Source organism: Erpetoichthys calabaricus, chromosome 5, assembly GCF_900747795.2.
Source record: "Erpetoichthys calabaricus chromosome 5, fErpCal1.3, whole genome shotgun sequence".
NCBI classification, from domain to species: domain Eukaryota; kingdom Metazoa; phylum Chordata; class Cladistia; order Polypteriformes; family Polypteridae; genus Erpetoichthys; species Erpetoichthys calabaricus.
This window is the reverse complement of record NC_041398.2, coordinates 148,024,510-148,037,816: the sequence shown is the minus strand read 5'-3', so window position 1 is coordinate 148,037,816 and position 13,307 is coordinate 148,024,510. Positions and strand designations below refer to the sequence as shown.

The 13,307-nt window shown below is 36.5% G+C and overlaps 1 protein-coding gene across 15 annotated transcripts in view; it reads left to right on the top strand.

Moving 5' to 3' along the window:
* The window catches only part of LOC114651997 (teneurin-3), an 898,351-nt gene that overhangs the window by 806,041 nt on the left and 79,003 nt on the right, over positions 1 to 13,307 (top strand). For all 15 annotated transcript variants that reach the window (XM_028802134.2, XM_051927721.1, XM_051927718.1 and 12 more), the window contains 3 exons: positions 4,761 to 4,977; positions 7,316 to 7,435; positions 8,810 to 9,071. In XM_028802134.2, coding sequence (XP_028657967.1) covers positions 4,761 to 4,977; positions 7,316 to 7,435; positions 8,810 to 9,071 — 599 coding nt within the window. The remainder of the gene's footprint in view (positions 1 to 4,760; positions 4,978 to 7,315; positions 7,436 to 8,809; positions 9,072 to 13,307) is intronic.

Here is a 13,307-nt window from a genome sequence, read left to right as displayed (position 1 = left end):
AAAAAGCTACTATCACCAATTAAAAAAAAAAAACATCATTATGGGGTAACTTTACATTTTCTTTTTATTAACAGTGTTCTTTTTGTGTGAGATTGGCTGTAAAAATTGAGTGGTTATATTTTATGTAAAACCTTTTTTTTTTTTTTTTGATGTTCTATCCAGGACCCGCCTTGCACCTACTCCTACAACCTCAAGAGTAATAGGATAATTAGCATCAGGAAATGGATAGATAAAAAACACCTTTCATTTCATGTTATATATCTCATAGGTAGTTTTTCAGGGTAATCATACATCCTTTCAGCAATTTCCTAAAAAAATGTTCTGCTACTGTTTGCACAAGACAGAGATCCTGTCAAAATGGGTTACACGTCCTTGGCAGTGAGTGCATACGCACCCATTGAGTCATGTTACCCTATATAGGGCTAGACTGGAGTTTCGAGTTCACCAAGCATGCCTGCCTGCCTTTAGAAAGTGAACCAGAATACCAGGAGAAACCCCATTTGAATAATAAAAGAATATGCAAATTTCACACAAAAAATGATCAGGGTTAAATTTGCACCTAGATCTGTGGAACATTGAGACAACTATAGTATCCACTTTCTTCCTCTAAATGTTGTCTTAGAAAGGACAAGACTTACTTTTGTTTTCCTGTTTCACTATATATTTTAAATGGAATTTGCATGCACTCCCACCATGGATGAGAGTTTCATTTGGGATATTCACAAATCAGGGTTATTATGTTGAATACTACATTATAAAGTATATTTTTGTCACAGTAAATCAAAACCAATGCATATAATATCTTGTAAGGATTATGACATGAGAACTCCACTACAAAACATCTTCAAACTCCGCAATCTATTTTTTCAGCATGTTATATTATCTATTGCTTGCACATTATTTAATAATTCATGCCTTTTTTTATTTTTACTTTATATTTTTTATGAATCTCTAGTCATTGGATAAGGCCATTTTTCATATTGGATTTGTGTTATGTTTTATTTTTTATTTATTTATTTAATTCATTAATTATTTTATTATTTATTTATTTAATTAAATTTATTTTTTTATTCTGGTAAAGTAATCTGTGGCACAGCTTTTGTACTATTGCTCGCACATCTGTTGTTGTGTAGCATAATTTTTGAATGTTTTCTCTGTCACATTATAATCAGAACTTCATAATGTACTGCTGTACCTGTTTATTAAAAAAAGCAGTTGTCCATCCATCCATTTATCATTCTTTCCATTACAGGATCTTATATCCTTATTATAGCAATATCAGATGCAAAGCAGGACCTAACCTTCCGTAGGATTGAAGTCTAACACAGGGCACCCTCAGAGACACAATGACAGAGCTGCTAATACAATATATTATGGTGTTGCAGTAATTAGCACTGCTGCCCCTTTGCCATACTAGACACATTTTGAATCCCAGCCTTATAACTGACTAGAAGATGTTTACAGTTTTTTATCCTAATGTGTGCACAGGTTTTCTTCTTACCTCCCAAAGACATACAGGTTAAGTTAAATAGTGCCCAGCACTGAGTGAGCACGTGCATAAATGTGCCTCAGTCATGCACTGGCATCCCATCAGGAATGGTTCATGACTTGTCCCTAATGCTACTGGGTGAGACTCAGTCTCCCTGCAAACCAATACTGTAAAATTACTTCATTGCTCTCAAAAATTAATTAGTTCCCCCTTATGTAATTACGAAAAGACCAAACATTTCTAGTTTTGATCAGACCAGAAAGTGCTTTGAAGATACTTACTGAAAATGGTGAAAGAATGCTTATTCATAATGAAATAATTCTTTTGAATTTCTGTAGCTACAAGTTTCAACAAATTAGTCTTATCACATTTTACTCACTGACAATAATCTATTGATGGACTTTATATCAGGAGCCATCTATAGCCCCAATCTTCTAAGACTGATAAGAGCTGATAATCTCAGTCATCTAGAATATATAACTAGATGAAGCCTGTAAGGCGTGATGTATTCTTCCTTAACTCTTTTAGGGCGGATGTCGATTTTGTCGATAGGAGGGGTTGAGGGCGAATGTTGACAAAAGTCGATATCCAGGGATAGAGGGCGACAATCAGCTGTTAATGGCAACAAAACTCACTGTCACGTCGCAGGCATTCCCATTGTGCTTGGAGGAATGCTAGACTCGTTGACTCGGCAACTAATCCTTGCGTGTGCGTGAGTTGCGAAATGTAAACAATGGCAAGATGGCATCGACATGTCACAAGGGAGCGAAGCGAGTGCAGAAAAGAAAACACCCGGCAGACAATGTTTTGCGCATTATCACGGAGTCGGACTCTGATTTTTCAGAATCGGATTTTATTGACAGTGATCAGGAGATCGAACAAGAGAGTGAGAAGCCGGCATCAGCTGATCGGACACCAGCCGATGCCGCACCAGCTGATCCGCTGCCAGCTGAGCACATTCGCGCAGCCGATACATCTACGGCAAGGTTCGCGTGGGAGGAATACACAGACATTGATCCGTAGGAGCCGAACTGGCTACCGGACTTCACAAGACGGCATGGCTTACTGTTGGACACGACAGATCACCAGCTGCTGAACTACTTCAGGCTGCTCTCTCCTGATGCTGCTTTTCAGCTGCTGTCAGACGAGACAAACAGGTAGGCAGAGAAATTTTTTGACTCGCGGGCTGCGCTTGCATCGCATTCTCGTTTTTCAAAGTGGAAACCCACAACAAAAGACGAGATGAAGCGCTCTGTGGCATTACAAATAGAGATGGGGCAGAACTGGTGATATAACTTCAGGGAGCATTGGTCCAAACGTGCTTTGTCCCCTGGTGGCTTTGGACAGGTTATGCAGTGTGATGATAGGTATGTGATGCCGCAAAGTTGTATTCACTTCTGTAATAAACAGAAGCAAATCCCATGGGGTGAGCCAGGCTATAACGCCATGCATAAAGTTCAGCCCCTGCCTGACATTGTGGAACCAACATAGAAACAATTTTATCAGCCTGGCTGTGATATGTCTGTGCATGAATCTATGATAAAATAAAAGGGACACCTTTTTTCTGCAAATATATGCCAGACAAGCCCACAAAGTATGGCATAAAGGATTTTGTACTGGCAGAAGCAAACACTGGTTTCTGCCTGAAAGTAATCACATATACAGGAAAGTATTTCTTTCAAAGAGAGAACCGTCCCTTGACAAGTCAGGTTGTGCTGGAGCTGCTTCAGGGCTATGAACATTTGGGTCATGTTGTGTACATTTGGACAATTTTTATACATGCCCAGAATTGTTCATGGAGCTACAGAGCAGAGGAATTGGAGCTTGTGGCACAGTGAGGGTGAACAGGATACACATGGCTTCACAGTTGAAGCCAGACAGGCTGAAGATGAAAAAAGGGAGACAATACGGTTTCCATGTGGGCAGAAAACTTGGTGGCAGTAGCATGGCACGATGGCAAACGGGTGACTTGTCTCTCTACAGTACACACTAACAATATATGTGAGAAAGTGCAGCAACAGACAATTGAAAAGTAGGCACCAAAGCAACACATATTGTAAGCAGTGCAATGTGGCAATAACTGAAATTGGCTGCTTTGAGAAAGATCAGACTTTGCAGGACTTTGCTGTGTAAAATGTATGTGATATGTATGTGAAATCATAGAGTATGCAGGATCATACAACATGCAAGACAGTAACATTTGTCAAAAGTAAATATTTTTTGTTGATTTCAATTGCTTTGTGTTCTTTTTTTAAAAAAAGTTCGTTTTTGGAAAAATATTCAGCCCCGGGAGAAAAGAAACAAAAAAAAAATTAGCCCTAAAAGAGTTAAAAAGACCAGTCAAAGTGTTTTTCTATGTTCATAATGTAAACAATTTTGTGGTATAGTAGCTGTGTCATAGATTTATTCACAAAGATAATCCATTGATATTCTACTCCTCTTCACAGAATAAAGTTGTTCACATTAAAATGATTTTTTGCTTGTGTTCATTTTAGCTATATGCTGTGACGATGCGGGTTCGACTCCATGCTCCCATCTGCTGTTCGGGAGCCCTTGCCCGCCATCGTCAGTAATTCTACCGATGAGCTAAGCAGTGAGGCAACAACATAGCAAGGGGATGTTGTGTAAAAGTGCCAAGTGCTGTTATTTAAAATCCAACAAAAACAAAGTGTTCAAATTAAATAATGTGCAGTGCATAAATAATCCATAAAAACAATTCTGAAAACGTGGAGGTTAAAAACAATAGAAAAAAACAATCCTTTAAAAACGAGGTTAAAACAACGCAGGAAGCAATCCTTTAAAATACAATTCAGTGCCTGGTGCTTCTTTTACCTGGCGTCTCTCCTGCTTCACCCATCTGGGCCCCGCAGCAGGTGAGACCCTGTCTCTGCAGCTGACCTTCACTCTGCTCGATTGGTCTGGAGGCCTCCCGATCACTGGTTTCGGTCGCGCACTCATCCCAGACCCAAGACTTGGTTTCCTTGATGACCAGGACGCTCACATCAAGGACTTCACCATCAAGCCTCCCGACTCCCGCTGCCTTCCCGGCCTTACGCGGCCAGTCATCCTTCACTGGTCACTCCCGCTACACGATCACTCAGCGGGAGCGACCACTACTACTACTCCCGGGTGTCGGCCCAACACTCAGGCTTCTCGTACAGCTGCATGCGAGCCTGCACTCACTTGCTCACTCTCCCGCACCGGCTCTCTCTCTCTCTCTCCCCTGCGTCCTGCAGGTGTTATATATTCACTGCTGATTTTATGCTTTCAGATGGATTAGTTGATTGTATGGACCCTGACTGCTGTTTACAAAGTTCCTGCCAGAATCAACCATACTGCCGTGGATCACCTGACCCCAATGACATTATTGGACAGAGTCAACAGCCACCACCTCAGCAAGCTGCCAGATCGTTTTATGATAGAATCAGTTTTCTTGTTGGGCCAGACAACAGCCATATAATACCTGGAGAAAATCCCTTTAACAAGAGGTAACAATATAATTGTTTATATTTATTCATATTTATTCATTCAGCATTTTTTGTCTTTGCTTTTGCTATTGTCTTGGTGATTTTATGGTAACCAATGTTTTAAGAAGCCTAAACATTAGTAGTCATTCCTGTGTTATATTTTAACATTATTAGAATTATGCTTCAATTCAGACATCAGAATTAACCAATGTTAGGCAAAACAACAAGAACATTTATTTATAGAGCACATTTTATGAATACAATTACAGTAAACCCTTGGAATGTGAGTAACTTGGTCTGCGAGTGTTTTGCAAGATGAGGAAAAATTTTTAACTCAATAAACAAGCGAGGTCTTGCAATACGAGTAGTACGTATACGCTTTGTCTGCCGAGCATCACGTGATCACAGCTGAGCCGATGGTGGTTCTCTCTCTCTCGCTGCAGAATTGTGTGTAATTGTCTCCCATGCTTGGCCTCAGTCGGCGTGCCTCACTCATATAGTCAACATCCGTATGAGCGTATAATGTTTACTATAGCATTGTGACCACGTGTGTGTATACATAAAGCATTTTTTTATTTTGTGTGCGACCGATGAATCTGCTTAATGACAATGCAATGTCATATTTCCACAAAATCCTCAAAAGGAGGCAAAAGCAACTGTCATTGGATAGGTTCCTTGTTAAAGTTGCAAAAAATGAAAAAGATTCCAATGAGCCAACAGATAGCAGTGATTCCGTTAGTTATAGTGAAAGTCGTCTTACACGATAACCCTCCTCCTCCTCTCCTCTCTCTCGTCTCCCTCACACCAGCCACAATTCTTTTCAAAGGTAAAGTGCAGGTTAATTTGTTTTACCATATGTATTTTTACTTTATATTTTATATGAATATTTTTGGGTTGTGGAACGAATCATCTGAATTTCCATTATTTCTTATGGGGCAATTCGCTTTGATACGAGTGCTTTGAATTACAAGCACATTTCCTGAACGAATTATGCTCACAAAGCAAGGCACCACTGTATATTGAATATACACTAATTAAACAACACAAATAAATAACAATTTTAAAGTCACTGATGAAAATTATGCATAACCTAAATCACTATTAACTATAAACAGTTTTTAAGTTGTTAATAGTTAAATGGTAGAAGTCAGAGGCTATTGTTAGGGATAGATAGATAGATAGATAGATAGATAGATAGATAGACAGACAGACAGACAGACAGACAGACAGACAGACAGACAGACAGACAGACAGACAGACAGACAGACAGACAGACAGATAGATAGATAGATAGATAGATAGATAGATAGATAGATAGATAGATAGATAATCCCAAGTGGAAATTCAGATACTCCAGCAGCAGCATACTTAAAGAGTGATAAAAATGCAGGTATAACAGACAATAACTTTGTATAATGTTAACATTTACCCACCCCCATGGGTGGAATCGAAGAGTCGCTAAAGACTAAAATCTGAAACACACAACTCAAAAGGAATGTATGGAGTTAACAAAAAATTGTGTGTGAAAGCAACAGGAGAAATAAAGAATATGTAATAGGATCCATGCACTCCATGCTTGGGCCCTTTATACAGCATGACATTATTTAGTTAGATCTCAAATCAGGTACATTTAGAAAGATTTATGGAGTAACTGACAAAAGCTTTTAAGTGCACAAACCCAAACACTAGTGTAAATTATGTGCCAGTGTTATACTACAATCTTAATGCCAGTGACATGGCTTGGTTTCCTTGATTAGCACTTTATAAAACAGTAATGACCTGAAAATACACCAGTTACTAAAAGCAGGTGTCTTGCATCTTACAGAGTAGGGAAAGATGATTAGTGCCGGAACTCCTGTGCTTGCTATAATTTAACAGAATTAATGTAGTTAGGCACAGCAGTTGATTAAATGTTGAAACAGAAATGTTCCTTAACATGCCTTTAAATCTTTTCATCATTTTTATTATTGTTATTCTGCCAGTCCCTAAAGGTTTAGTGATAGTTCATAATTAATTGGAATCTTAGAATTTCTTTACCTAATTGCCAAATAAAGGATATATAAAAGAAAAATATATTATTTTGTGTTTTAAAGTGTTCATTCTGAATTTATTGATCTTGATAAGTCTCCAGATAACAGCTTGAAACGTATTACAAATTGAAATTATTGAAGAAGCACTGGAAGAATATAAATTATGTTTGGTTAAAAGGGGCAGAGGATTGGGAGTGTTCTTTTGTTGATTTCATGAATAAAAATGGATTGCCTGGTTTAGACTGCATTATCAGTAAATCATAGCTGAGCTGGCCTAGAGGGAAAACAGATGCTAATTGTAATGGTTTTGTTGTTTATTTATTCTACAGCCTAGCGTCCATCATCAGAGGTCAGGTGCTAACAGCGGATGGAACCCCACTTATTGGCGTTAATGTCTCATTTGTACACTATCCAGAACATGGATACACCATTACCCGGCAGGATGGAATGTATGTTTCAGTTTATCATTTCTGTTCATAATACAAAATTGTTTTATTTTTTTTATTTCTCTATATATTGTTTGAACATGTGTTATTTTTGCTTTAAACTGTTAATTTTAAAGCCTTTGCGTACTTTGCTTCTAGACTAAAAAAAAACTACTCCTTGGTTAGCTATCACTTTGAGTCATGATCCTAAAATTAAAATTGGAGAATGAAGAATTAAAATCACATTCCATTTGTTATTTGTTGCTTGTTTATTGGCTTCAGTGCAGAGAGTAATGAGTATTTATCATTTTGCAGAATGTTTTGTATTTTAATCTACAAACCTGTCTGATTAATGGATTTGTGGGAGCATAATAATTTTAATCTAAAATAGTTTATTGCCTGTTATTTCACTGAATCTTGGCCAAGTTTCAGTAATGCTCTGATACAGCGCAGCAAACAGGCAAAACTCAGTATTGACAGTTATGTTTTTTCCTTTTTAATATTATTTTATTAAAAAGTGCTTTGAAACATGATGTATAATAATATATTGCACTTTGTAAAAAATAGATAACATATCAACAGCTGTGTTCTTTAGAATAATGAGACTTTTAATGGTATTAGCAGTGTCTGTTTTGCATCTTACTGTTCATAATATCAGTCATATAGATTTAGGTCAATAGCAGAGATGTGCAAGTTTGTTACCTTGTTTAGAAAAAGACTTTATTTTAGAAGGATAGTGGAAAGAGACTGAAAATGTAAATTTGCAGCTTTACTCATCATGATAACTTCACACTGATTTTAAAAATAATATTGATAGTTTCAGTGCATCCAAAGTCAAATTTAAACAGCTGTTCAGTTCTCATGCCAAAATTGCAGGGCCAAAAAATAGCTAGGGAGCTGTTTCAGGCCAGCTGGGGCAATGATGCATTAATGCTCCATGAAGAGCATCCCTGGACAAAGTGCACCCTCTGGGGACAATAGTGAATGCAGAATATTATTTTAAAATGGATTCCTTTTATTCCTTACCAGCAAATGTTCTACTGACAACAAATGGTGGTGAAATCTGGTGGTTTGTCTGACAAATGGGACTTCTGCTTTTAAACAAATGTAATAAAAAGGACACGGCATTACCATAAATTTTTCATGTTGAGCGCAGTAACGTCTGCTGTAAGAGAGCAGTCTCCTGAGAAAACAGAGAAGTCCCTCAACATGTTTACTGGGGCAGAAGATGGATAATTGGATCATCTGGGGTCACTTGCCTTTATAAAAAAACACAGAAATCTTGTTATATTTCACTTTAGTTTAACCCTTTTGATGGTTAAATCAGTACACAAGAAAGCAAAGACTCTTAAGAACATAAAATTGGTGCTGAATCTTATTTATTTATTTATTTTTTAGGTTTGATCTAGTGGCCAATGGTGGTGCCTCCTTAACACTAAGCTTTGAGCGTGCTCCATTTATGACCCAATACCGTACTGTATGGATCCCCTGGAATGTTTTCTATGTCATGGATACACTTGTAATGAAAAAAGAGGAAAATGACATCCCTAGTTGTGACCTTAGTGGCTTTGTCAGACCCAGCCCTATTATTGTTTCATCACCATTGTCAACATTCTTCAGATCATCTCCAGAAGAAAGCCCTATCATACCTGAAACACAGGTAAAAAAAAAAATAAAAGCATTTTGAATGTGTTGATATACTTTTTATCAACAAATTTAAGAGATATAAATGTGTCTGACTGGTCTTTACTTTTAATATTCTCTTGAATTGACATTAAAGTCATCTCTGATATAATTATATTCTTGTTGTGATGTGAGAACCATCATTGTGCTTAGTTTTGAAAATTCAGCCCAATGTATCGATTATTAGATTTAATGATAGTCATTTCAGTTATGTACACTACGCTTCTTAATGATTTTTCACCCATTGAACATTGCTGCACACTTTATTTGGATTTTTAAGTAGTGCTTTCATTTTTTCTATTTGAGTGATATAATCGAATGTGTTGTCTTGTTATACTCTAGATATGCAACATGTTCTGTTGCTAGGCTACAGCTAGCCGATTATCATAAAAGTAGAAATGAGTGGTTAGCCTTTGAGCTCTACCATCACAATTTTACCTTTTCAAAAAATCATACACTTGACCATCTTTTTTAGTACAATTCTTATTTAGCACTAAAAAGCTTATTTTTAACCAGTTAGAATTTGGAACCTTGCCTTTGTGTCTGTAATAACATCTTTGCTGACGAATAAAACTGCCTCAGAATTGAATACAACTGTAATATTGGAGAAAAACTAGTGATCTGAAGGATTTTATATTTACCTGCTGATCAAAGGCAGAAAATCCATTAACTTAAATCAGTTAATCAATGAGACCTCTTCAAAACCACTCCTAATTGGTACAATTACATTTGCAAACTGCTTGCTGGGGGTACACTGATACACCCACAGTTATTATCTGGTTAGTATATTTTCTGTATTGTTTTTTAAGCAGTTAACAAATGATTACATTGTATAACTGTATTTCACAAATAGGGAAAGTCAACTTAATCTCAGTGTATCTGTTATCTTTGATACATAATTATGTCATGCTGCACATGATGAAATGACTTTTTTACTCAACATAATATTCTCAAACCTGCTTAATCTAATTCATGGCTGTGGAATGGACTTTTATTGTATTTATTTAGTAATTCTATCATAAACTACCAGGGGTGCGGAAATCCAACGCCCGACTTGGGTCTGGTTTCAGTTGTCCGCGGACAAGTGCAATTTTCTGGAGAAAAAAGAATTATATGTGCTGTGCAGGGCACATTTTTACCACTACTTTCAAATTTTAAACATTTGGGTACGTACTTCGTGTGGAAACAGTCTACTTAGGCATGTTCTTCATGTCTCAAATTGGTCTTCAATATTATTTACAAAATGATGGCTGATTTTTCAAAGGGGAAGCACTCTTACGGTCTTACATAAGTATTTTACCCTACTATTTACACGCTTTGGAGATGCGGTCATTTTTTTTCATGCATTATGATGTAATCTGATGATTTTTCATTACAATCGATAACTTCTATATATTACCAGTAATGGCATACTGCACGATAACGTGCAGTGAATACACTTAACTTGAGCATTCCTAGTTTTCATCCTCTTTCTCTGTACGTTTAGCATTCGTTTGCTCAGAGGTTGATGTGCTTGCTGCTTCCTGAGTAGCTCTTCTTTTCTCCACCTTGGGGCCCGCTGCTTCTCTTCTTTCGTTGGCATCTTTTCACGTCTAAACTGATTAAGTTAGTTTTTGTGTTGCAATTACTTAGTACGTTTTCCTTAATTTTTCAGTTAAGCTGGCACTTAAGTCTTCAATCTGCCTCAACAAAGATGAGCGAAGGTGGTGGGGAATGAGAACGGCACCCATACGCATGCACCGCCCTGCTGCGCGGTGCCGAGAGTCAACAATAAAATAAAATAAAAATAAAAAGAGTAATACAAATCATCACCCCGAAAGCGGATAGTAGATATCACGTAGTATATGTGTACCAAATTTCAAGTCAATAGGTGAAACGGTTTGCGAGCTACAGGTGATTTAAAATCCTGGACAGACAAACAAACAACCTCAGTAGCGTATTATATAAGAAGACTGATAAAATTCATTGTTTCTACATAAAAATACAGTCATTTTATTTACAATGCAAATGTTTTCACCACATAATAAAGCTTGTTAGGCTGTTAATCTTTCCTGAAATTTGCGACTTCGCGTAGGTTGTGATATATTGAGGAGTTAAGAAATTTATTGCATGACAACATCAATTTTGATGAGCTGTCTATAGATAGTTTTTGATTAGAGAATTTTTCATATAAAACAAGTTGGTTTAGCGCTGTCAGTTTATTAAAAATAAAGAAGAAGACATTCTAATGGTTTCCAAATGTTATGAAATATCTATAAAAATCTTCACTTAGACGCGATTATTTTTTCTTCTTGTGAGAGATTATTCTCCAATATGAATTTAGTAAAGAGTTCTCTAAGAACCCGCCTGACTCAGGAAAACCTTCAAAACCAGATGCGCATTGTTGTTGATGGCAAACCTTTAGAAGAGTTTGACCCACTACCAGCTGTGGAATTCTGGCTGTCAACAGGCACACCACTCATAAAAAAACTGAAAAGTCATCAGCATCCACTTCTGCAGGACCATCAGTCCAGGAACCATGCAGTTCAGCTCAAGCAGAAATGAACAGCATTCAGCCCATGCTGTCTGAGATGGTAAAGATTCTTGGGGGAAAAGATGTTGCAAAACAAAAGCTGAAGAACATGGCAGAAAATGAATCAGGACAGTGTTCTGTTATGTTACTGTAATATGTGAAACAGAACTGTTGTAGCTATAATGAAGGCATTGTTTATTAGTGAGTTAAAACGATAAGGGAATCTTTTATATAATGTTCTAGAGCAAGGTGGTAAAATACTACTCCCTGAAAGAACTTTTTTCTGTTTTAAAATGGAAGGCAGTTTTGGTATCAATAAAAGAGATCAGAAAAAATAAACTATTTTTCACTTTTGTTACTTGTTTATGGGCAAGTGAATTTAACTGGCGGACAAGTGGATTTTCTAAGTTTACTTGTCCATGGACAAGTAGAAAAAAATTTGATTTCCACACCCCTGACTACTAAACAACCTTTAGGTTGCGGTGGGAACTACTTGAGCTACAATATAAAGTGGTGCCACATAAATGTGCTGGTTCCACAGTGTTCCTTATTTTGTATTTATTAACAAATATGTAACATATGGTTACATTGTGAATGATCATGGAGAATTTAGCTGTTTTCAGCGTAAAAATAACTAGAGACACTGCAGATCTTACTAATAAGTAAAAGCGTAAGTTGATGTACCCCCATGATATGAATGATATGATACAAAATTTCATCCTTTACTCAAGAACAGAAAGCCCCAAAGTGAACTGAAGAGAGAGCTGAGTGATGGAGTGGATGAAACTGCTTAGAAAGGAGAAGGCAAGGTTACAACTTGTTTATTGAAAAAGCACAACAAAAGTAAAGAATATAAATTAGAGTTTGCTAAATAAATAGTGTGCTTTAGGGTTCACCTACAAATTAAAGGGAAATGCAGTGGGTTTTGCTTTTTAATCTAGGCATCTAAAAGAAGGGTCAAATTACTTAACAAATCTGAGTTTCACAGATATAACATACCATTACACAAAAATAAAAAAGTAATTCCCAAAATACGTAAATTTACATGTTGTACATGAGCCTCTGAGTAGTCCAAAACTGAGGCATGCAGTAGTGTGAAACTATGAAATTGTAATGTTTAGTAAATTCAAAATATGCCAGCGTATATTTTATTAAAACATGGATCATGGGTTCATTCTTGCTCAGTGTCATAGTTTTTGTGGAGGAGTAGGTTTGTAGTTGCTACTAGGTATATTTTTATAACCCTGTAGAAGTACAAGCAGAGATTTTGTTCTAGATGTTTAAATATACACTGTAATGCTATGCCCTGCTCACACCATATTTCCCATTAATTCATATTTGTTTCAAATCTCTTTATAGTTGTGTTCTTAATTTACATTACATTCATTTCTTGATCATGTAATTTGTACACCTTTTTGACTTGTTTCTTCTTTAAAAAAAAGAGTGAATACTGTTGATTTGTATAACTGGATATTGAAGGAATGTGAATATTGGTGGTAAAACTATCTTAATAAACTAATGAATCACAATAAAAGACATCTAAGAGTAGTAATAAAGAACATCTAACTAGTATGATGTCCTCAAATACAGCAAAAGATTAATTGCAAATACTTGGGATATTATTTATAATAATTTTGGCTTATAGCCCAAATAAAAGACTTAGGACTGGCTGAATGTGCATATATTCATTTTGCTGTAAAT